The 24,039-nt window shown below is 40.0% G+C and overlaps 1 protein-coding gene across 1 annotated transcript; it reads right to left on the reverse strand.

The window, feature by feature from the left end:
* Positions 1-842: 842 nt before the first annotated feature.
* Positions 843-23,786, reverse strand: LOC103053193 (solute carrier family 2, facilitated glucose transporter member 5-like). The gene is made up of 12 exons (XM_007422079.3): positions 21,535-23,786; positions 18,098-18,196; positions 17,529-17,689; positions 16,561-16,685; positions 15,365-15,510; positions 14,600-14,732; positions 11,882-12,069; positions 10,359-10,469; positions 5,239-5,340; positions 4,651-4,726; positions 3,083-3,210; positions 843-2,217 (listed from the first exon to the last, which is right to left on the reverse strand). The coding sequence occupies exons 1-12, from the start codon at positions 21,598-21,600 to the stop codon at positions 1,969-1,971; spliced, it is 1,584 nt and encodes a 527-aa protein (XP_007422141.1). The 5' UTR covers positions 21,601-23,786; the 3' UTR covers positions 843-1,968.
* Between the last annotated feature and the right edge of the window lie 253 nt (positions 23,787-24,039).

The following is a 24,039-nucleotide window of genomic DNA, read 5'->3' on the forward strand; positions in this document are numbered from 1 at the left end:
GCCTTTTTTACAGCAGAAAAAAAAGATTTCTCTCTGTCTCTTTTCCTATCATGCCACTTTGGCTGGACTTCCTTTTCATTTCTGTTATAGCCTCTGCACTGTAACTGGAGGGACTTACAAATACATGGGGTCAGCACAGGGGAAGCTGAGACAAATGGATAAGCTGCAAAGTGTGTGTTTCTTCCTTTGTCCCCTCTACCTTGCCAGTTAACAAGAGCTTTAATTTATGCATGAGATGGCAAAAGGACATGTTCCCTCATACCAGGAGTGTGTGCAATACACGTTAGGATGGATGGCAAGCTAGCGTAGACTCTGATCTATTTATGGAAGACCAGAGAGACACTACCATGCCTCTGTTGTTAACACTGGGTCAGAAGCTGGCCTGCAAACTTTGATGCTCTCAATTTGTTGCATGTCTCCTTGCAATAGTTTTGTTCTTAAAATGAATTTACAGACAGATGGACCTACCTGATAATGTGTCAGATGTTTATCTATTTACTCAAGCTATACAAATTGGCCGAGCTTCATGTTTTCAGACAGAAGTCTTTTTTCCAGCCCTATTTGCAGGTACTAGGAACTAAATCTGGGAACCCTGCATGCAGTTACCACTGACCTACTATTACCCTACAACTCTCCATATCTGCTCGCTTAATGTGTACAATGTACATGTCACTCAGTAGTTTGGCTGTACAGACTTACCAAATTCTTGTTGTGCAAGTATGGGTAACTGATGTGCATATTTCTCCCCATAGCTATTGTGTACCATAGGGAGGGAAGAAAATGATTTACCCTGAAAATGATTTACCTTGTGAATAGGCACAACTGTTAATACAATCACTGTTTTAAAAATTTTATTTCTACTTTTGTCTTTAACAGCTTGTTATGCTTACTCGTGCATAGGCTACATATATATAACTGTTTAAAAAAGTACACTAATATAACTCTACCAGAGTAGTCATTATATTGATATTGATAATGGATGCCTTGCTGTAGTTGATCTCTGAGTGGAGTCTCAGCTCCACCTCATGTGGTGATATGGCTGCTGGTAAAGAAAAACTGGAAATAGTTTGGTATATCCCCCTAAATGCCTTACATGGCAAAATGGCGTGGATAATATGTTACTGGGATGCTGCGATTCAACATTCCAAACTTCTGGAAGGCCACTGAAGGCCATCCAGTGATGTTACAATGGAGTGGAGATACATTTTCCCCCTATTTCCCCCCCTATTTTTGGAGGGGAATTAAGGATGGGAATGGAAGCAAGGGACCTCTGAAATGCAGTGCTTCCACTGTTAGTTTAAGATAACCCAAATCATCATTTTGGGTCTTAGGGGAATTTACAGTAAGTGTGTTTAAGGGTGGAAATGAGAATGGTAACTTTCCTGGTCTCATTCTCATCCTTAGCTTTCCCCAAATGACAAGAACTGGCCAAAATTGCCCTCAAAATGGCAATTTGGGGCATTTTTGTACTTTAGTGGAGGTTAAGGTGGGAATAAGAGGTGCCTCCTTCTCCTGTTTTCAATTTTTGAAAAAAAGTCTGGAAAATGTTACTTCCAAAATTCAACTATGCATTCTTGGGGTGCTGGATTGGCTGCCTGCATGTTATGGGTTCCCCATCTCTGCTGTAAGATTTACAGAAAATAGGGATTCCATCCATGATATTTGAAACATTTTCACTGAGCAGTTCCCTGAGAATGTTATGAGTCTGTTTATAAAGAAGTGAAAGGAAAAAGAAATTAGAAAGCAGAAGGAGCTAAAAATGAGGGACAGGTGGCAAGAGGCAACTTTTCTAGGTTGGAATGAGATGTTTTTCCATTTTTTCTACAGGCTCCATTTGTACTGTTGATCAGAAAGGGGAAAACAAGGAGGTAAATCATCTTCCTTTGGCCAATGACAGAAGATAGCTCATTAAGATGGCTTCCCCTATGGAGGGAGACAGGGCTTCCCAAAATGATGAATTGAAGAGCCTCAGGGCAGATTCGATCCTGATCCAGACAGTTCCAAGGAGCTGTTCTCCAGGGCTCCATAGCCATTTAACCCGATCATCTCGATAGAATCAGGTAAGTTAGAGAAGAAGGTATGGCGAGAGGAGGCGAATATGTGGCTGATTTCCATAAATGTCTTATTTTTAGTTTCAGGGATGATGAAAAAGACATACAGTGCAACTAGAAGGCAGATGCCACAGAAGACCAGGTAGCAGAAAGCACCAGCTGACATCTGAGTATAGAAACAAAGTTGAGTCAGAACAGACTAAAAGAAACAGGCACTAGCATTCCCCAGTTCCCATAACTTCACTTAATCCAGCCTTCCCCAATTTGGTGCCCTCCAGATATGTTTAGATCACAGTTCTCACAATTCTCAACTAGTATGACAATAGCAACATAGGTTAGGAGAAGGTAAATTGGTCTAATACAGGAAGAAACCTCATTAGCAGGTTGAATATTTAAAGTTATTTCCCTCTAGCAGATCTCTTTACTGCTTTACCAATAAAGCTTAGGAATCTAGGAAATTCCCTTAAATCAACTCAAATCATTAGTCCATATAGCTTGGTGTCAACTTTTGAGATTAGTAACAACTCTCTGGGAATCCAATGGGGACAGGGGTCTTTTTCCAGTCCTGCTTATGGATGCCCAGGAATTACGTGCCATGACCAGCTCAGTTTTGTTGCAATTTCCTTTCTTTGTATCTGAGGATTAGTAACTGGTCTTGGGATTCCCAAGAGGCTCAGTAAAACTAGCAATATCAGGTTGGGAAAGATGGAGTCTTTGCTTCTGGACTAACTTGATTGCTGCTCCGCTAGCATTTTCAGCTTAGTAACAGTGCAGACAATCTGTTTCTGTCCAGATAATCCATCCTGTCTTCTATCAGCTCCAGCCAGAATAGTCTATGATCAAGTATGCTTGATGTTGTAATTTTCTAACTTGGGGTTCCATTTACTCATGGGCGGAGGGCACGATTCCACACCAAAATGCTATACTGCAGTCCCCAACTCCAGCTTTGCAGGCCAATATACTGAAGGGACATAGTGTGTGAAACTTTACCCTTGCTGGGGAGGCTATCACAACTCAGAGCCCTACGTTACCTGCAAGAAGGGAAACACAAAGCCGACAGTGAAGTTTGAGAGCCAGTTGAGGGACCCACCCACAATATAGGCAGATGGCCGATGGGACTGCTTGAAGAGTTCAGCTGTCATCAGAAATGGGACCCCGGCTGTCAGAGAAAGACTACACTCAGCACCAGGCAGATTAGGCAGGGTCCTACCTTAACTGGCTCTTGGGAGGACATGTGCTTGAATCATATTCAAAACCACCCTCCAACAGAACTGGGACTGAATGCAGAATTTTGGAAGGAGGGTAATATAATTGCATTGCTGCAGAGGAAAATAGGATTGTCAGCCTAGTTGCTAAGGCAACAGTGATATGGTCATTTCCTTCTTTGTCCCTCCCCCAAGCACTTTTACATCTCTTTGAGCCATCCCTTCAGTATCTGAAATTGCAGAGCACTTTTCAAGGGGCATGAAAGTGTCCAGAATTGTTCTACGATTCAGCTTAGCTCCTCGCTCAAACATACAACATGATGCTGATAGCACAGGCTTCTTCAAGGGAAGTGCTGCCCTGAATTCTAACATCCTTTGCCCTGGTACAGAAGAACTGCCCTCTTTTCTCCAGCAACAATTTAAACAGCATTCCCTGCCTTTTTAGAAGCATAGAGTACTGCTTCCTAAAATGGTTGTGTGTGTTTTTTTCCAAAGCCTTAATAAAAAATTCCACCTGTGAAGTATTCGGAAAAACCACTGAATGAACATTGCTCACAGATCACCCAGAGTGGGAAGAGAGATATTTTTATTTTAAAAGTCAGATTCATCATTGTTTGTGAACAATGAGCCATTAAAATCCTAATTAAAGATGTAATTACAGTGAATAAATTCTTGGCCGACAATGAGTTATGGATTTGTTGGAGCCTCCGCTAATACATCAATTGGGTAAACCAGCAGCTACCTCGTCCATCATATTTAGAGTGCTATGCATTTGCCTCTTGGTTAGCAGCATGCAGAAGAATTGCCTCTGCAGCCCAAAATAAAGCAGCAGCAGAACTCAGAGAGGCAATTTGCATCTTGACACTTCAAAGGCAAGATATTATTGCCTTGAGCTCCTGAACAAAGGTGTGATATAAATCCAATAAATAGAACGAATGAATGAATGGTAAGATATAGCTGCCTTGTGCTCCTGAATGAAAAGTGGGATATAAATCTAATAAATAAAATGAATGAATGATAAAGCTGGTCATAGCTAGAGCTTCCTGCCATTGTCCTGCTGCCCATGATCTTCTGGTAGTCCAAAACTACACAATTAAGTTTGTATTTCTCCCAACTTTAACCAATCCTAAACGAGTCTAACAAAATCGTATTTAGAACAATGTACATAAAGAAAACTTGCCACCATACATTCCATCTCTTCCAAAGACCAAATTATTGAACATTTTATTAATTCTCTTCTTATTTTTAACTTTGGTCCTTAGGATGCTAACTGCAGTTCAGCTGGTGAACTTCAGTCTTGATCCTACTCTATACTTCTGGTGCTCAGTAATCTAGAATAAAAGTTTTGATGTATTTTTATTCCTCAGATGCCTTTCCCTGCTCCACAAACCTACCTGGTCCCATGCAGAATCCTGCAATGATCCCAATGACAAAAACCACACTGATGTAACGCATCCAGGACACACTCGCCTGCAGGAAGGACATTCAATTGTTGTGATTTGTTAATATGAAGTGAAAATAGTTACTTTTCTCTTATTCACAAATCCCTAAATCCACCACTACTCCAGTTCTGCATTTTATAAGTCCTATCTGCAGACTCCTAGTTATGCTAATTTTATTGTTTTTGTTTGCTTGGAGTGATGGTCAATATTGTGGTATCCTAGATCTAAGATGACCTGTTCTGTACTCCTGTTCTAACTCAGCTTTTCATATTCTGATGAATATTTCAGAAACGGTAGGATTCTTTTGCATTTCCTGAATTGTGCCCACTTTGGTGTTCAGAATATTTTGCATTCATCCACCAGGCTGGGACCAAAGGACCTTTGCGTTTCTGTTTTAGTTTTAAGATAGGAAAAAGCAGCCCTGGGAGCCTTCACACACACAAAAGGTTGCTACTGTCACTTCTAAAACCACAGCCTGAAGTGACAATCAGATTCAAATTAGATTACTTGGTATAACTCTGTGCATGAAGATGTTTTTACCTGAAGCACCAGGGACAGGGTGATGCCAGCACAACAGATGCCCATGAAACAGAAGCCAACTACGATAAGAGGACGACGTCCCAGTTTCTCAATGGTGAAACACTGCAGGAGAAAAGTAGACAGGAGAAGGATGTTGGCTGCTATGTTTTATGTTTCTATGTACCTGTATATGCTAGAAAAGTCAGAAAAGCCTGGTGGTTTACATTTTTAAATTAATTGACTTAATTTGCACATCTTGAACTCCTGCACAGATTGAAAAAAATATTTTTCACATTCTGCTCTTCTCTGGATTTTGCAATGCAGCTCTCAAATTTAAAAATGTGTCTAGATATGCATACATTTGGGAAATATATGTCCTAAGGAAAGTTGCATGCAAAAATGTGTCTATCGCATACAAAAATAAATGGACATTTTCTTGCAAATTAAATTGCAGAAAATTTGACAGAATGGAATTTTGACATGCAGTACTGAAAGGATCTGTATACTGACTGCTTCAAACATATCTAACGTATATACAACACACACAGGCAAGCATACTGGGAAGACACAACAATGTTGCACAGAGCTATTGCTAAAAAGAGTACATTGAAGAACAACTACATCATCCCATGAAAAAGAGCTAGAATGTCAGCCTCTAAAATTCTATTTTTTTTTCTAAAGCTAGGTAGATACTGAGATCCTTTAAAAGAATAATGGGACCACTGACTTTCCTGAATGAAATATTCTAGGATCTAATAGATTTTTCTCCCTTAACCATAATGCACTAGAATCAGGTGGGAAGGGAAGATTTAATTGAGGAAGTAGAAGTGAAAGGAACATTAGGGGAAAGTGACTGTTTAATGCTGGAGTTCTTTATTTTAAGGGAAACTGTATCTTGGATTTCAAAAAAGTATATTTTAATAAACTCAAAGCAATTATAAGTAGGATCCCATGACAGACGAACTAATGGAAAAAGGATCTCAGGAGGGCAGGAGTTCTAAAGAAAGAGAGACTAAAACACAACTACAAACAATTCCAATAAGGGAATAATGGACAGTCGAAGCAGCGAAGGTGACTAGTGAAAATGGGAAAACATACAGGATATGGAAAGAGGGAGAGCTCACTAAGGAACATACAGACAGCTAATCTAGAACTGAGAGGCTATTGTTAGCTAAGCAAAATCTTGGATTGAAATAAAGCTAGGGAAGGTTTCTAAGACTAACAAAAAGGGCTTCTTTAGATACATTCAAAATAAATGGAAAAGAGAAGAATCATATCAGCTGCTTAATAAAAATGGCGAAATGCTAACAGGTAACAAAGAAAAGGCAGAATTACTCAACTCCTATTTTGGTTCAGTCTTCTCCAGGAAGAAGGTATGTTTTCCATCAGGAAATTGTGCAAAGCAGGATGAAGGGACAGGATTGAATGTTTGATTGATGCAAACATTCACAGTTTGAGCCTGTGAATCTCAAAAAAGTGGAGAGGGGGCTGTCAGCATAGCTCTTGGTAGGTTAAGGCCACCCAGGGGTGATATACTGTACATCGGAGTCCAAGCAATGGTGAGTTTCCTTGAGTAAATCAGCTGTCCCACCTCCCTTGAAGGAGGCAATGGTGTATCCCCTCCTTAAGAAGCCATCACTTAGAAAATTTCCCTAATATTCCCGTAGTCACTCATGCCTTAGTCATCTCTTGTTTGGATTATGCAATGTGCTCCACATGGGGCTGCCCTTGGAGTCTACTCAGAAGTTATAGCTGGTCCAGAATGCAGCAGCTCGAGTAGTTATGGGTGCATCTCAGTTTGTCCATGTGACATCACTGATTTGCGAGCTGCGATGGTTACCAGTTGGCTTCTAGGTGGAATTCAAAGTGCTAGTTGTCACCTATAAAGTTCTTCGTGTGTCACATCATGGATATCTATAGGATCACCTGTCTCCAATTGATTCTGACCATCTTATAAGAGCTGGCAAGGTTGGTATATTCCAGATCCCATGAATAAAATAGTGTCATTTCATGGGACCTCAGGGACAGGACTTCTGACACTGATGATTTTTAGGGATGTCTTAAAGACTTGGCTGTCAAGCAGGCCCTCGAATAGGATACTTTGTGATCCCATGGATATTTTAATTTGGGGGTGTTTTTTGATGTGTGTTATTTTTTGTTTTGTTTTAAAATGTGTTTATTAATTTATTGTTACCAAAGTTGCTTCGGTGATAAATTAATACATTAATGCCTTTTTACCTTTATCACTTAGAATCTCATCTGGCATTACCTAGAGTCCATTGGGATTTATGTGGGAAATAAATTGCATAAATAAATGGTAAACACTTTGAGTGAGTTTAACCCTCCAGGACCACATAAATTGCATCCTAGGATACTGAAGGGACTAGCTGATAGTCTGGCCAAGTTTTTATGTATTATCCAGGAGAAGTGGTAAAATGCCATATGGCAGCGGGAGATCAAATCCCTATCTTCAAAAAGGAGAAGAAAGATCCAGCAAACTACAGACCAGGCAGTCTGAGATCAATATCTGGGAAGATCCTAGAGCAGATCATAAACTGATCAATCTGTAAGCATCTTGAAAACAATGCATTGATTACCAGAAGTCAGCATGGATGACTGATCTTATCTCATTGTTTTGATCAGATAGTTTCCTTAATAGATTGTGGGAATCTATATTATTGCAATTTAGTGTTATTCTTCAGCAAAGCATATAATAAAGTACTCTCTGTTATGTTGATTAGCAAGCTAATTAAATGTGGGCTGAAGGCATGACAATTAAGTGGATACATAACTTAATTGTTTGAAAATCTGACTGAAAGAATGCTCATCAATAGCTTCTTATCAAATTGGAGAAATGTATTGCGTGGGAATGCCACAAGGATCAGTCATGGATAGTCTACTCTTAAAAAATGTTTTGTTTTTATTAAAAATGTGTTGAAGAGTTTCAGGGAATAAAATCTTTTATAAAATCTGCAGATAAAGAGATACAGTAGGAGGAAAATTCAAAATGTTTTAATAGGTTAGTAACATGAGTTGAAAACAACAAAATAAAATTGATCAGAGTCAATTTCAAAGTTCCTCACATAGGAAATATAAATCAAATGTACAAGAATAGAATGCCATATACTTGGCTTGACAACAGTACTCGTGAAAAAGATCTTGGTATAGTAATTGATTAAACCTGAATAAGAGTCCACAATGTGATGTGGCTGCAAAAAAGGCAAATGTAGTTTGAGGCTGCATCAAGAGAAGTATAATTTCCAAATTAGTTTCCAATTCATGGGAAGTCATAGTTCCACTTTATTCTGCATTGGCCAAATCCTATCTTGACTACTGTGTCCACTTCTAGGCACCACACATTAACAATATAGATTGTTAATATATCGACAAACTGGAACAGGATCAGAGAAAGACAGTGAAGATGACCATAGGACTAGACACCAAGTGCTGTGAAGAGTAGTTGGAGGAGCTGGGCATGATTGCCTTGAGAAGAGACTTGTCAGGCAATTATGGCAGGCAGTTCTTAGCCTGACCTGTGGAAATTATCTAAGCAGGAGAGCATGAGTCTAAATAATGTAAGTATGGGACTATCGCCAATAATTGGGACAATGAAGTGGGAGAAAAAGGAAGTCCAAGATCTCACCCTATAGGAGATACTACTGTAAAAACATGTGCAGGATTTGTACTGTGACCGGATATAAATTCTACATCAACTCATCTGTCAATTTACAGACTATCAATTCTCTATTAAAGGTGTTGTTCCAGTATGACAATAAAGATTTAATTCCTAGCTGTAGTTGTCCAAGCCTTCTGCGTAGTTTGTGCCTGCCTTAAGGGAGTCTGACAGCTAAAGAGAGATATGAAAACACTCTTCAAATACCTGAAAGATGTCATACAGAAGGTCAAGACTGTTCTCAACCATTCTAGGCTGCAAGACTTGGAATAATAGATTTAAGTTACAGGAAGATAGGTTCCAAATGAATGTTAGAAAAATGTTCTAACAGTAAGGATAGTGAATCCAAAGCAGTGGTGGCAAAAAATCAGGAGGAGTCTGGTAGCACTTTTTTCAACAGAAACATTTTATTAAAAGACATAAGCTTGATCTCCCTTTGCTGCCTTGACAGTCTTCTACCTGGGTTGCTAAATTTGGATTCCTGCAGTGAAACGGAGGTTGGGCTTGATGTCCTAAATAGTCCCTTCCATGTATGATCTATGAAATTGAAAAGCAGCTGGGCGGGGGGGGGGGGGAGCCCTATTCGATTAGAATTGATGGAAAGGGACTGAGACAAAGGAATCTATAGATATATCCCTGGAAGAAAAGGAAGTCTAGACAATTAGAAATAGCCTAAGGGTTAGATCTCTGGCATTATCCCACTATTGGGAAGGGATGGGGGGCTGGTAGAGGAAAGGAGATATCCTGGGATGCCAGAGTCTATATTGCCAAGATGGGAGAAAAGAAGCTGCCAGAAGGAAGCCAAAGCATAGAGGCTGCTGACAGCAGAAAAAATGCCTGTAATTTTATAACCAACCTCAGTGCCTCCATTGGGGGCCGTTTTCGTTGGCACTCAGGAGCAATCAGGCTGATGGAGTGATGAGCCTGCCAGAACCAGGCATTGCTGATGGGCAGCAAAGACGGTCAGTGGATGGAAGAGCCGCGGGTCGGTGTAACCGGGAGAGAGGCATGGGTCAAACACAGGCAGCCCTGCGTGACCCAGCTGAGGAGTTGTCTCAGCTGTGCTGAAATTTGGAATCAAAGGACTAGTAGCTGTTAAGTTAGACTCCCCTGTTATAATAAGATTAGGGCTTGGATTTTCAGTAATTTATACCTCTGATCCAGCAAAATAAACAAACCAAATTCCCACAACAGACATGCTTCTATATTGGGATTACAATTCCCAGAGTTCTCATCAATATTTCTCAAATATTCCAGCCCACATATTTCTAGAATCCCATAGCTTAATGTTATTTTGTTCATCCAAGTTTATTTCCCTAGTTGTCCAGCTTTCCCAAGCTGGCTGAGGGCTCCGGGAATTGTAATCCAAACAAATATGGAAGACATCAGGTGCAAAGGGTGGACTAATCCAAAGACCAGCTGAAGAGCATCGTTTTTAGGGAGACTATCCCTCACTCCCCACACTTACCCCTATTAAGCCAGCAACAACCTCCACAGCACCAGTGCCCACTGTGGTGTAAGGGATCTCAGGATCAGGAATGCCAGCATTCTCAAAGATGGCATTTGTGTAAAACCAGATCTGTCAATGAAAAAGCAAAGTCATGAGTGGTCTGATTTGTATTTAATTTTCACAACTTTTGGGAAGTTCATCTTGGGAACAGCTCATCAGAAATAGAAAACTGCTTTATAAGTCCAGCCAGTTTTAACAATTCTATTCAGTTTTGTTAATGCTGCCTTACAGCAGCTCTTCAGGTTTCAGGCAGGAATCTTACAGATTTGTAACAGCCTGGGAACCAAACCTGAGACTTTTGCATGCAAAAAGTATGTTATGCTACTGAGCAATGGTTTTCTTCCCTGATATAATACTGATATCCTGATTATATTTCCTGATATAATATCAATATAATACCAATATCAGGCAGTTAAGGAGCTAAAATGGTGTGGTAATTAAACGACTGGAATATTTCCCTTACAAAGAACAACTGCGATGTTCGGATCTGTTAACTTAGAGACAAGATGGGCTAGGGAGTGCAGGATAAGATGCATGCACATTGTGGAAAATGTGAAGAGAGAAAAGTGCACATAGCTCCTCTCACACATACAATGCTAGAATTCAGGGACATTTACTGAAACTAAATGGGGAAGCTTCACAACAGAAGTACCTCCTCACAGAATTCAATTCCAAACTACTGTATTGAACTATTGCTTAGGGCTATCCTGTCTGAAGTGCAAAATTCCAGATGACCAGTAGATGGCAGGAAAGAGTTATATTTGCAGCCTTGATAGTCCTACTATTGTGGGAAATAGAGCTGAACTACGTGATCTGTTAATCTGATTCCATTGGCCTCTTATGTTCTTATGCAGTATAAACTGCATCTCTAGTCTTTGAATACAAACCACTGGGGCTTAATTAATATAGTCTGGGGCTCTGGCCAACCTTGTCTGGACTTGGAAGCCAAGCAAGGTTAACTCTAGTTAGGATTGGGAAGTTGAAAAATATTCCCAAAATATCCCAATTCACTTCCACACTGTCGCCTAAAAAACTACAAGGGTATCAAGTCACCAAGAGTTGAGTTTCAGTAGAAGAGACCTATCTATGCTTACTAAAAGCTTGTTGTAGGAGCATCACTCTATTTTTGTTATGTATCCAAGTTTCAGAAATAGGAACATTATCCTAGCACCCAAAGTTATTGTGAGAATGATTACTCCAAATTTATTTTAAATGCACAATGTAAAATGCATTAATAACATTGAGCTGAACAAACGTTTCCTGGCTATCTCTCTGAACTTTTGGTGATCAGTGGAGAATGCTTGGGAAGTTGGCAAAAATAGGTGGGAAACTGAGAAAAAGGTTTAAAGAGGGACTGAGGATGGACAGGTCAGAATCTACTTGGCCCTGAAGTTACAGAAGGTAAAAGAGGATTAGCAGCACCACAGTATTGTGCCTGCGCTATAATCCCAAAGATTATGCCCCAGTACACTAGCTCTTACCACATCAATTCCAGAGAGCTGCATACCCATGTTGACCACTGCTACAGACAGTACTTGCCATCGCACAGAACGATCTGACAGTAGACGCCACACAGACACAGATTCCACTGAGGCAAGTGAACGCTTCTCTTCCTCCATCTCTTCAATCATATCCTGCACATTGTGCTTGCCAAGAAACCAGCGTAATGCTGTAGGAAGAGAACAACATGTTAGTCTACACACCAAAGTACTCTAGGATGGGACAAGGAACAATCCAGAGACAGAATGAAACCTCCAAAGTTTTCTGGGCCCAAGTGACAATGTCAAAATAATTTTCAAGGGGTAAGAGGCAAAGGTTGCAACCTTTCATGTTATATCTCTGGTTTGAATGTAATATATAAATGTGCAGATTCATAAATAAAAGATATTGCTCACAAACTGTGAAGCTTTTACAGCTCTTCAACTTGGTGATCTTCAGATGTGAACTTCAACTCTTACAATTCCCAACCAACATGGAAGCTGAAATTATAGGAGTTCAATACATCTGGAAGGCATCACTTGGGAGGTGGGGGCTTGATGGAATTTATTTTATTGTTGAGCCCATCATTTGAGTGTCCTTGAGCTATAAGAATTGGTCAGCTCTGTTATAGAAGATTAGGAAGGAGAATTAGGGGAGAATAACTATAACCACCACACATTTCCTGGTCAAAGGCTGTACTTAAACTTTGAGTGAAAAGCTTGGGGCCAGGAAAGCAACTCAATATGATTTAATTTAATTTACATCATTACTAATTATACACACACACACATGCACACACACATATATCACATTTATAGTAATTAAATATAAATATAAATTATAGTGTAGTAACCATAGAAATATTCTTATCGCTGGGGCCAAATCAAGCAGGCTTTTTGGACTTGCCAAAATGGCTAGTTAATGGCTGCACTAGAATGACCACACTTTTAATGAAACTGTATTTGGCTTTAGTAGAGGAAAAAGTTAATCTACTGTTTAAAAGAAAAAAATACATTACTGTTTGAAATATTGTTGGGCTGTTAAATTAATTCTGTTGCATTTTCAAGTGCTGGGTGTTGTATTAAAGAGATGCAAAGGGAACCTTAATTACTTGAGAGCCAAAATGAGAAAACGAAGCCAAATTATACTACATCTTACTGGCTGGAATCCCTAATATGTCAGTTAAATTAGGACTAGAGAGACAAATTCAGTACTAGTCTCAGACACAGAAGTCCATTAGATTACTCTGAGCCACTCACCTTCTCTCAGCCCAAAGGTGAGAGAACCTCACTGGATTGCTGTTGTGAGGAAAAATTAGAATATTGTTCATGCCAGCTTGAGGAAGAAATGTGGGATATTTATTTATCTATTTCAAAGGGTTCTATGCCACTTCAATCATCCCAACTCTGTGGCTCACAGAAATAATATCAATACTGGTCAGAGAGAAAAAAACAACAAAAACTTTTCTGAAAGACTGGAAACCTTATATGGGCTTTTTGCTGAAAGAAGAAAAAAAATGATATGATGACTTATGGGTTTGAGGATTAAAAAAATAAGTGGATTAAATGAGGGGCTGAAGGGACTTGTATAATATCTGTTGTAGATTGTAATTATCTGTTGAAAAGAAGGTCAGAAATCATATTTCATCATAACTTTAGTTTCTTTCTTTTCTTTAAATTTGTCTTTTACGCAATATAAAATTCTTAATAAATATAAATAAATAAAAAAGAAATAATATCAATACAATATCAGCAACATAATATAACCATAACAATTATATCCATGTAGAAAAATCAATCATAATCAACCTTAACCATTGTCAAAACCCCAGTACTACAAATCATCAGAATCTAACATTCCACCTCAGGTACCTTCTATAATTCCTACCTCAGTCATTAAATGCTCTTTGTAAGAACCTGATTTTCCCAACTTTCCTAAGTATTAGGAGTGAGGGGCAGATGTTTTATTTGGTAGGAAAGAATTCCCAAGGAGGGGAAGACCCACAGAGAAACCCCGCCTCTTGCCACTCTTCTGCAAGCAGGAAAGATCATTACAGCCTTGTAGTCTGTGCCTCCAAAATATTCATGTCCTTGGCTCTATTTGTGAGATGCTAAACACATCTTTGAAACTGGTGAGCCAGGAAGATGCTAGTTAATTGAATTTTACATCACTTTTCTGCAACTTGGCACTCCCCAGAAATGTTGTACTATGACTCCTATCATCCCCAGTCACCACAGCCAGTTAAGGAAGACTGACTTAGCACCTAAGACAATAAAAAACAGGAGATTTTTTTAAGAAAGCACAACCTGACAGTTTTGTTTTATTTTGTTCTGAATGGAAGAATAATGGAGAGGAGATCCAAAGCATCATTTAGTGTTCAAGTGATCAGATGGGTCAATACTTTTTATTCAAGGCAGTACAAACAACAAATTAAAGTACAATGCCAAAACTCATTTCAGTATTTTGAATTTCCTCCATATATTCTTGTTTCGGGGTTATTTATTTCAGTGGATAATATTGACCTAGGAGAGAGAGTTAATGGCAGGGAAGGCAACAAAAGTAATATTCTGTTCCTGGGCTTCTCTGGGTCTTCAGAGGTCTTTCTAAATGCTCTTTAGGTTCTCACCTGGATCTAGTCATGGTAAAGATGAGGCCCAGTATAATCTCTGTCCCGTCTTGACATTACTTGGGGAACAAGTAGCACCATGTGTTCAGCTTACCCTCAGCAGCTCCATGGACATTATTCTTCTCAATAAACAAGTAACGAGGGCTTTCAGGAAACCAATTCAGTAGCAAGAGCTGCAGAAAAGCAGGTACCACCACTACAGAGAGGAAAAGAGGCCAGTAGGCATCCTAGAAAGAGAGGTCCCAACAGATGTGAAGAGTTATCCACATCTTCACTTGTTTACTTATTAGCATTTGCCCCAAGCAAAGAGAACATGCACTGTAGACAGGTTTGGACATCTCAGAGACTTTGCATATGATCAGCTCTCTTTCTATGGCTGCTGTCCTTCATCTTCCTTCATGTTTCTCATGACTGGATGGTCTGACTGGATTACTGGTGGAGTGGATGCATGGCTAGAAATTAGAGTGGACAGAACAGTATACAGGGAATGGTTATTTCTGGTGTGTGAAAAATAATCATCTCAAGCCAAAGTGAGAGACTGTATTTAACATAGGCACATATGCATCACACAAGAAATAAACAGTTTGCTGAGCATAACCATTGGGAAGCAAAGGGCTTTGTGAACTATCTATGGAAGCTCTATATGCTTGGAGAAGCAGGCAGCATGGAAAAGCAGGTTGGGCTTCAAGGAAGCCAAATCCATTTACCTTAACTGAACCAGCAGGAGAACAACTGGGTGACAGAAAGTGATGCTCTTGCCATTTCTTCAGCTTACTTTCTGAACAGCAGGTAGATTGCATTTCTTTTGGTGCCCCGCCCTAACCCATTTCATTCAGGGAGTGAAAATATAGGCATTTACCTCCCCCAGGAGCTCTGGAAGGCCCAGGACTTGGGCAGAAAAGACCCCCAGACAAATGAAGATGCTTGGGACCAGGCCCAGGAATCCACGGAGATTCTTAGGGGCAATTTCTCCCAGGTACATGGGCACCACACTGATACAGATGCCTGACAGAAGGATAGAAAAAAGAAGGAAGATGGTGCATTTCCAACATTTTTATGTCTAGCTGTTATTTTACTTGATGTTTTAATCCCACTGTGTAAGCCACCTGGAGTTACTTGTGACTGAAGTGGCGTTCAAACTGACAAATGAATAAACAAAATAAATAAACAAAAAGTCATATTTGCAATAAAGAGATAAAATAATGTGACACCATAATAATTAGTTCATTATGGCATGACATTTCTTGGGAAAACAGCCTAATTCAGACTGCTTATGAAATGAATCTGCAATCAATTACTTAGGAACAGTTTTCTTTATTGGCAAGAATTCAATTTCTGAATTAAGAAGCTGACATTTTTCTTTTCTTTTCAAGACAAGCTCAACAGGGAACTTCATTTGCAAATGAAATAGCTAGCCCAACCTTCTCCAACCTGCTTTCCTTCAGTTATACTGGCCTACAATGCCCATAATTTCTAGCCAGTATCTCATATGACCTGGGAATTATGGAACCTGCAGTCCAATATATCTGGAGGAGACTAAGCTGCAAAAGGCTGGAGTAAATGCTATTTTGTAATGGTTGCCCGATTCCTGGCTGTCAGAAGGTACAGAGCTCCAAAACCAGTATGTGGGGTGAAGAGGGTAAAAGAGATTATTTTCCATCTAATACTGAGACCTGCACGTTCGTTGCATTTCTGCCTATTGATTTGTCAGTCGTTTATTATTATCCCTATAGAAATCTTCTTTGTGCTATTTAGGACTGCTTTCTCCTAAATGATGATTTTGTTTACTTTCTTAACTAACTTTGCATTTGCACAATGGCATTCCTATACACTATAACTGCTGAGAAATCTGGGGGGGGAGGGGACCAGAGATAGGCTGCATATGTCCCTCTGAATTCTGCAACAGTTTATATGCTTCTGTAAAAATGTTGCAAAAACACGATGGGATTAAAACATCCATAATGCTATAAAAACATTGTAAAAACCCATTCACATATTTGACTTAGCTTTATGGAAACATGAGAAAAAAAGTCTGACTAGCACAGCATATCCTACCAGAATGAATTCCTGTGATGAAGCGTCCCAGAATAACCATTTCAGGGGATCTCATGTAGCGGCTGAATCCCATTAACATGCCAGCCAGCAGAACAAGGAAGTCGCTACGGATCAAAGTGCCATTCCTGGTACGGAAAAGACATAAGTTTTAATTTTTCTCATATTGTTCCCTTCTCCTTCTGTCCCCTGAATGCTCTATTCATTCCCAAAATTGTTTTACCATAACCCCGTTTTCTTCTTTATCCTAAAAGAGATTGGCATTCTCCCTTCTTAATTCCCACGAGGACTGTTTGACTTATCAGACAGAATGAGAAATAAACTGGCCAGTCAAACAATTCACCATATCTCCTTGTAGCTAGTTTGATCGTTCTCATACCAAGAGCTTAAACCAAAAAAGAACAGTTTACTAGAGTATAAATACAGACATTGTTCTTATGACAGCATAGATGATTCAGAGAAAGCTTTAAATTAAATCCAGGGCATGAGCTGAAAGATAAGCAAGAAGGAACAGGTCAGGCTTTTTTCCGTATGTTAAACTGATTATAACTAACCCAATTACGTATTTAATTATTTTCATTATTTAAATTCCACCTTTAACAAAATGAAGTTCTAAGACAACCCAAGGACAGTGAATAAGTTGCTCATTTATCTTGAAAGATAATAAACAGAAAAAGACATTTAAATACTTTAATATACTATAAGCAACTTTTCTCATCCTAGTAACTTCCTTATGTGTTGTTCTATAGTGAACATCATTCACAGGCAGGATAATGGGTACACTATCCACGCAGAATGAAAATTGTAATCCAACATACCTGGGTGGAGTCACCAAGTTAGAAAAAATTGCCCTAGGTGTGGCAGTGAGCATACTATCATGGGTTGATTTCAGGGTCTATCATGTATTGTTGCCAGCTTGCATACTTTCTATGTATAATAGAGAATCCCTACCTTGTCGGCACAGCTCTTACCTCCCATATTGGGTGACCAGCATTCCCACAGGTAATGACCCCACCAAGCCTCCCAAGGCAAAAACTGAGACAGTCAGGGAGTACATAAGTGTGAGTGGTCCTTGAGCCAGGCCCTGCCCATAGCGTTGGTACCATGTTGCATTATAGAAGGCTTTGATGTGCTGTAAAGAGGAAAGGAGAGCTGATAAAGGGAAGATGGCCACAATCCTTGCTCCACATTTGCCATGGTCAGATTTTAACAGTGCCTGAGTCATCCGAAGACCAGTGATGCCTGGAGGAGAGACTATCAATCAAAACACTGAGGCTCTGGGAAAAAAGAAGAGAGCCAGCTCTCTTGCTAAGGTCAGGGAATGGAAAGGGCTCTTCTGCCAGGAGAACAACAATGGGAAATCTAGATTGTTTCTGAACTGCAGCTCCTCCATCAGCCCCAGCCAACATAGTCAGTGGTGAGAAATGTTGGGAATCGTAGCTCAGGGACAACTGGAGGGACAATCTGCTGCACCCCTGCACTGTTTCTGCTTGTTTAGGAGAGGAATAGTGTCAGTTTCCACTGTCTATCCCTGTCTTACCACTGCTGGAGAGTTTACCACAGCCAGATTGTAGCCATACAGCATGGAGGACCCAAATGATGACAGGAGTGTAACAGCAAGAAGTGGAAAGGTGAGATGCTAGGAAAGACAAATAAGAAAAGATCAGATGAGAAAAGGAAATAAATTATATGATTACTCAAAAGTCTAGTGTTATCTTTAAGAGTCATCGTAGATCAGCTTCCTCAAGTCTGATGCCTTTTACATATGATGGCAATACAGTCCCCAGAACTTCCAACCAGCTTGATCATATTGTGCTGATGCTGGAGATGGGAAAGATAGAGGATATTACTCAAGGAAGATCTGTTCAGGCCATTATGATGAACCTGAAATGGCACCAAGTATGTATTTCCTGGGCTGGTTACCTTTGCATCTTCAAGCCTCAAGAATTAAGAAATGAGAATCAGCAGGGAAGGAGGGAACCAGATTTCCCAATATACTTGAGCCTATAGTTGACTATGGAAAACATGGATGATAATTTACAAAATATGCCTTTTTCCCTTTAAGACTGGCATTGGCCAGACCAGGAATAGGGAACCTGTGGCCCTCTAGAAGTTGGCATATCTTTCTCCACTGAGTACACTAGCTGGAATCACTGGGAGTTATAATTCAGCAACATCTGGAAAGCCAGAGGGTCCCTCTTTGTAGTGGCAAAACCCATAGAAGCCAAATAGAAGAAACTATTGTTGATATGCAGGCCTTCTATCTTATGCAAGGCAAAGTAAAGGCTGCAGGAGGGATATCTCTGCAAGTTCCTCTCCCAAAAAATTAAAGGGAGGAACCTTAGACCAATTCAAAGTAATTAAAAATGATGGGATAGCAATTAGGTAGCACAAAATATGGCAGAGGGAGGAATCAATGTTTATTCAGTGATGGAAATTGATCCACAGTGGGGATTAGGCATGCCTCTAGCCAGTCTGTAAATATAACTTTTCCAATGTAGCTAACTCTGATACTGGAATTTGGGACCTAGAGAAAATGGACGCACATTGACTAAATTTTAAATATCATGGCAAAAGATTGTATTGCATATTTAGAACCTGATATTGATCAAATATCTTGGGTAGAGTAAGCAATTACTGTACAACTGATTTAAACATTAAATTTAGCTTTGTTATTTTTAACCAGATGGATTTTCCACTATCACCTGCCATCTTAATTCTGATTTTCAATCACAAAACATTTTGAAAAAAATTCAATCATAAACATACATTATAAAGATGAAACAATAAAAAACCACCAACACACACATCAGCATCCAAGAGAAAAAAGCATAGGCACATCAACAGCATAATTGTGCAATAGTTGTATGCTGCCCAGAGTCACCTTGTGTGAGATGGGTGGCTATATAAATAAATAAATAGGTGGGTTAACTTGTGCTCTTGCGTTATCCTCAGAGTTTTCTGGAAAATCATTTTTCATTTTATGCTGGAAAGGCAATAATGGCAAGCCTGGCAAATGATCTTGGAAAGAACCTTCTACAACAGGGCCTCCATGATTAGAGTTCTCTATCTTATATTCCCACCATTACACTTCAGTGGCCAGAGGACATGGACATGATCCTCAGAATGAAGCTTGAAAAAATAAAAGTCACTACTCTGAATTGGACCAAAAAATAAGGATTAAATAATAGGAATGATGTGTGCTTTCTAGTCAAACTTCTGGTAGTTGTAGGATCAACTGAAGCTAGTGAACTCTCATCAAAGTACATTGTAATAAACTAAACTAGGTGATACTACACCATGAACAATGGTGGCATTGTCTGCGTTGTTCAGGAATGTCCTCAGATGCCATAAAAACCTAAGCTGGTAGAAGGCACTCCTGACTACAGGGACACCCAAGAGTAGCTCCAAACTGTTAGCCAGACTCTTAAAAGCAAAACGCAACTCCATCTAAAATAGGCTGCATGTTGCATCCCAGGTCAGCTGTGATATTTCAATAATGTATATTATTTAACCTTTTGGAAAGAAGGAAAAGACTTATGATAAGAAAAATGGAAGAGGACATCACAAAAGGAAGAAATCCTTAAATACATTTAGCTAGCACAAATACTGGACGAAGAAGGACCAGTTATTAGATAGGGACTCAGTTAGTATTTGTCAGGAAATACAGAGAGAGGTTGGGCTTTGTAACATGTGTTTCATATTGCCCAACTTAACACCACTGAAGTTGCTAAGAATGGTATGAAGGAAACTTTATCTAAAGCAACCCACTAGCAGCTGGAGTGGACTTCTCCAGTGAAAGCTGTTTTGGAAAGAAAACTTAATGTTTTTCTGGATGGAAACCGCACATGTATACAAGAAGGGTGGGGATATTGTAAAGGGAGGCATTAACTAAGGACTGACTGATTGTAGGTACAGGAGCATGCAATACAGTCCAAGAGAGAGGATGAGTACAAGAAGAGAAAGGAGTAAGGTGAGGCTAGAAAGGAAAATGATTTCATCTTATCTTCCCTAGCCTCCTGAAGTTTTGACTTACAGTTTTTGGCTTGCCCAATATGTCAACCCACTAAATCATTACCATGTGCGTCCACATCTGCTCTACCACCCCAAGATTACATTAGGTTCCGTTATGAGCAGCATGTTTGTGTTCTGCACAACACAACAATGTGGAAACCATTGAACCTGGCCCAGGATGAGTACACAGTGACAGACAGGTAATTGGAGCTATGGCTAATCAACATTCCAGGCTAAATGGAACTTATATCTAAAATGAAATTAGTACAGCCTTTACTTTCTCCACGGTTTCCTGTTTTATCCCTCTAGATTGGCTTAAGAACTCTTGGAAGTAATAATGCATTTAACCTTGAGCTCTTAAAGTATGGTAGTTCTGCTAAATTTGGGAAAGAAAAGGTCTCACCGTCACTCATTGGCTTAAGGCAATTATTAATCAGCAAGATATACAAATTAAAAACAAACTTACCTCCCAATGAGTGAAAGGAAATAAATGGGTGATGAATTTAGAACAGGGATGAATGATTTTCACTGAAACTCATTTCAATCAACCATTCAGCCAACTGCATGCAATGTGATTGGAAAAATCCCAAGGTTAGGGCATTATTTCTCAAAAGACCTAGTTAGCACCAATACAAATACAAATTGTTATTTCAGAAAAAGGGGCAACTGCAATTGGAAAAATCTTAAATGTTCAAATCTAAAAATATTAATTCCTCTCTCCCTCCCCCCACGCATTTTGGTTTCAAGTTTCTCAAGCTATGCCTAGGAGAAGTGGAAACTCATTCCACACAATCCAGAACACAGAGTAGCTGGGAATATAGCCTTGGCCTGGATCCTTACAAGGGGTGTAATTAAAGTTCCAGGTGACCACTTGAAGAATGCTAGATCATCAGACCACTCCTCTTTGAAAGAAAAAACTTTGAGCCTGTGGCAAATGGAAGACTAAAAAAAAAAATCACTTACCCCTGTAATCTTTCTTTGGAAGGCAGAAGGGGAGTTGTTGTCCATTTGTGAAAGAAATTTCTGCATCTTATGACTTGATAATATGATACAAGCTTGGGAAAAAGAAGGGGAATAGCCTGGTTGTGGGCTGCTGGATCATTTCAATAAGTCATGAACAGAACTTTTCAGGAGAAAAGGAAAAATTACAACCCCCCCCTCCCCCAAAAAGTAATACGATGCTCTAAAAAAGCTTGTAGCCAAAGAGTGTGAACTCCCAGGCTCTGCCAAATGACAAATGGGAAGGAAAAGCTATTGACACTGGGGCCAAACTAGTAAAGGATGGGTATAGGAGAAAAGATGCAAGAAGCGAAAGAAAAGTTCTCCGTTAGATAAGTTAGTAGAAAGAAGACCCAATCACATGATAGACAAAGTGAATCTCATTAGATATTTGGCACTGCCCAGCCCAGAGCACAATTAACTATCTCTGTACTTGGATGATAGCTGGTGCAAGGAGAAGGGTGCGTTGCCAGCATTGAAGGCTTTTAAAAAAAAGACACTGTACTCACAAGTATCAGACTCATGTTCTAATCAGTCAAGCTTGATTAAAGGCCACAGGAAGCTCTGTCCAGTCTGATCTAAACAATGTTGCCGTGGTCTTTGTTACCATTCCTTGGAGTCTGAGCATGTTTCTTGACCTGTTTCATTTGTGTATGATATATACAAACACAGTGGTATGCATGCATACAATGGTATATACACACACAGCAGTATGTACAAACACAACAACATCACAGCCAAATTTGAATGAGGAAAATGGGGATGAAATAAGCCACTCAGTTTATTCCTTAATTTTGGATTATTCCGCTTTGGACTATACCACCCCATAGCTCTCCAGACCAAAGATGAGCAACCTGCAATCCCAAAGTCACAGGGAGTCTTCAAATTCCTTCTGGGAGTTTTTTTTTTATCAACTACAACTACTGAAGTTTTTCCTTAATTTGAAGCAGGAAATTTAAGAAAACTTCAGGATAAACACTAAAAGAAGGTTAAAAAAACAAAAACAAAAACTAGTAACAGTCCTCCCAAAACCAAGAACAAAGGCAAATCTCACTTCCAGATACATGTGATGCAGCCTCCCCACTTTGCACCCCTGACTCATTGCTTCTCTTGGATGGAGATATCATTTGTGAGCTTCAAAAATGTAGATGCCCAGTACAGGGCACCAAAAATTCTGCTTTCGCTTCTGCTTTAGGGCCTTAAACATGCCAGTTTTATCAAGAATGTATTTTGTCAAGAAACTGGAAGATTCTGAAGAAGCCTGAGGCAGCCTTATACCAGCCTGAGTAAAGGCTGGGAACAGTGTTTTGAAATTTGTTCCCTCTCATTCTGTTTATCTGAATGATCCCTTGCTACCTTAAATCCTCTGACAGAGATTATCTACTGTAATACTGAGTGTGGGGGAAGTCTATTAATCTCCAATGGCTTAAATTGAGGCAGTTTTCCCCAACTAGTGTCCTTCAGATATGTTAGGACTTTTAGCTTCCAGAAAATATAGACAGCAGATCTGATGCATCTGGGAGCACAGGACTAGAAAAGAGGTATTTTGGCTCCAAATGTTAAAGAACCTCTTCCCTCTGGCCCTTCCTCAAAGGCGATAGTGCCCTGTAGCTGCTGGCATCTCTTTGTATCGCTCCCTCTCTACTCCTACTCTCTACTCTACTCATGTCACATTCAGAATTCTTCCCCATATGGCTCTTAATATACTTTCCTCCCATCCTATATTGCTTGGGAAAGTGCTGCCCCCGTAGCATTCCTCTTGCTGGCTGAGGGGCAGTGGGTCACTGCTACTGCTGTTGGAGGGGTGAGGAGCAGGAAAGGAATTCTTTTACTTCTCTGCTGCCTGCTCCAACTGCAGGGGGCCATCATAGTAGCAGCAGGCCACTGCTGCACCTGGGCCAAACATGGATCCTTCTAAGGGTGGTTGGTAGCTGTGGCTGCAGCTGTCAGGAGCAGCAGTCCTGCTCTCTAGAAAGCATGGAGGTAGGGAAAGGAGCAGAGAAGGGGAAGCAGCTGTGCTTGGTGGGAATAGGAGAGAGAAGCAGGCAGCCAAAGCAGGTAGGAGAGGAATGAGATGAGGTGGGCAAGTGAGGCCGCTATAGTGGGCTGTGTGGGGAATACTAGAAGGTGGAGGGCGTTCAAAAAGGTTGATATTCTCCTATTCCTAGAAATAAAGTTTGGTTCCCAGGGAGATCTTGGTCTTTCCAGGAGCTAAAGGTGAAATGGACATGGAGTCCTGGAGCCCCATGGCTGAATGGAAGGGGACAGTCCTACAATGGGTGGCCTCCTCCATATGACCTAGAATGTTTGCATAGACTTGTTCCATTTTCCAGTGGAAACACAAATTTCTTGCAAGATCGTCTTGGCTGGGACTAAGATAGAGGCTCTGCTGTGAGATAGAGATGTTCGTATCTCAGTATTGGGATAAGGGAGGTCTGTAGATGACCCCTAAAAGTTTTAACAACTATT

This window comes from Python bivittatus, unplaced genomic scaffold, assembly GCF_059951505.1.
Source record: "Python bivittatus isolate LINGU-HERP-01145 unplaced genomic scaffold, Pbiv_v1 ctg000980_np1212, whole genome shotgun sequence".
Taxonomy (NCBI): Eukaryota; Metazoa; Chordata; class Lepidosauria; order Squamata; family Pythonidae; genus Python; species Python bivittatus.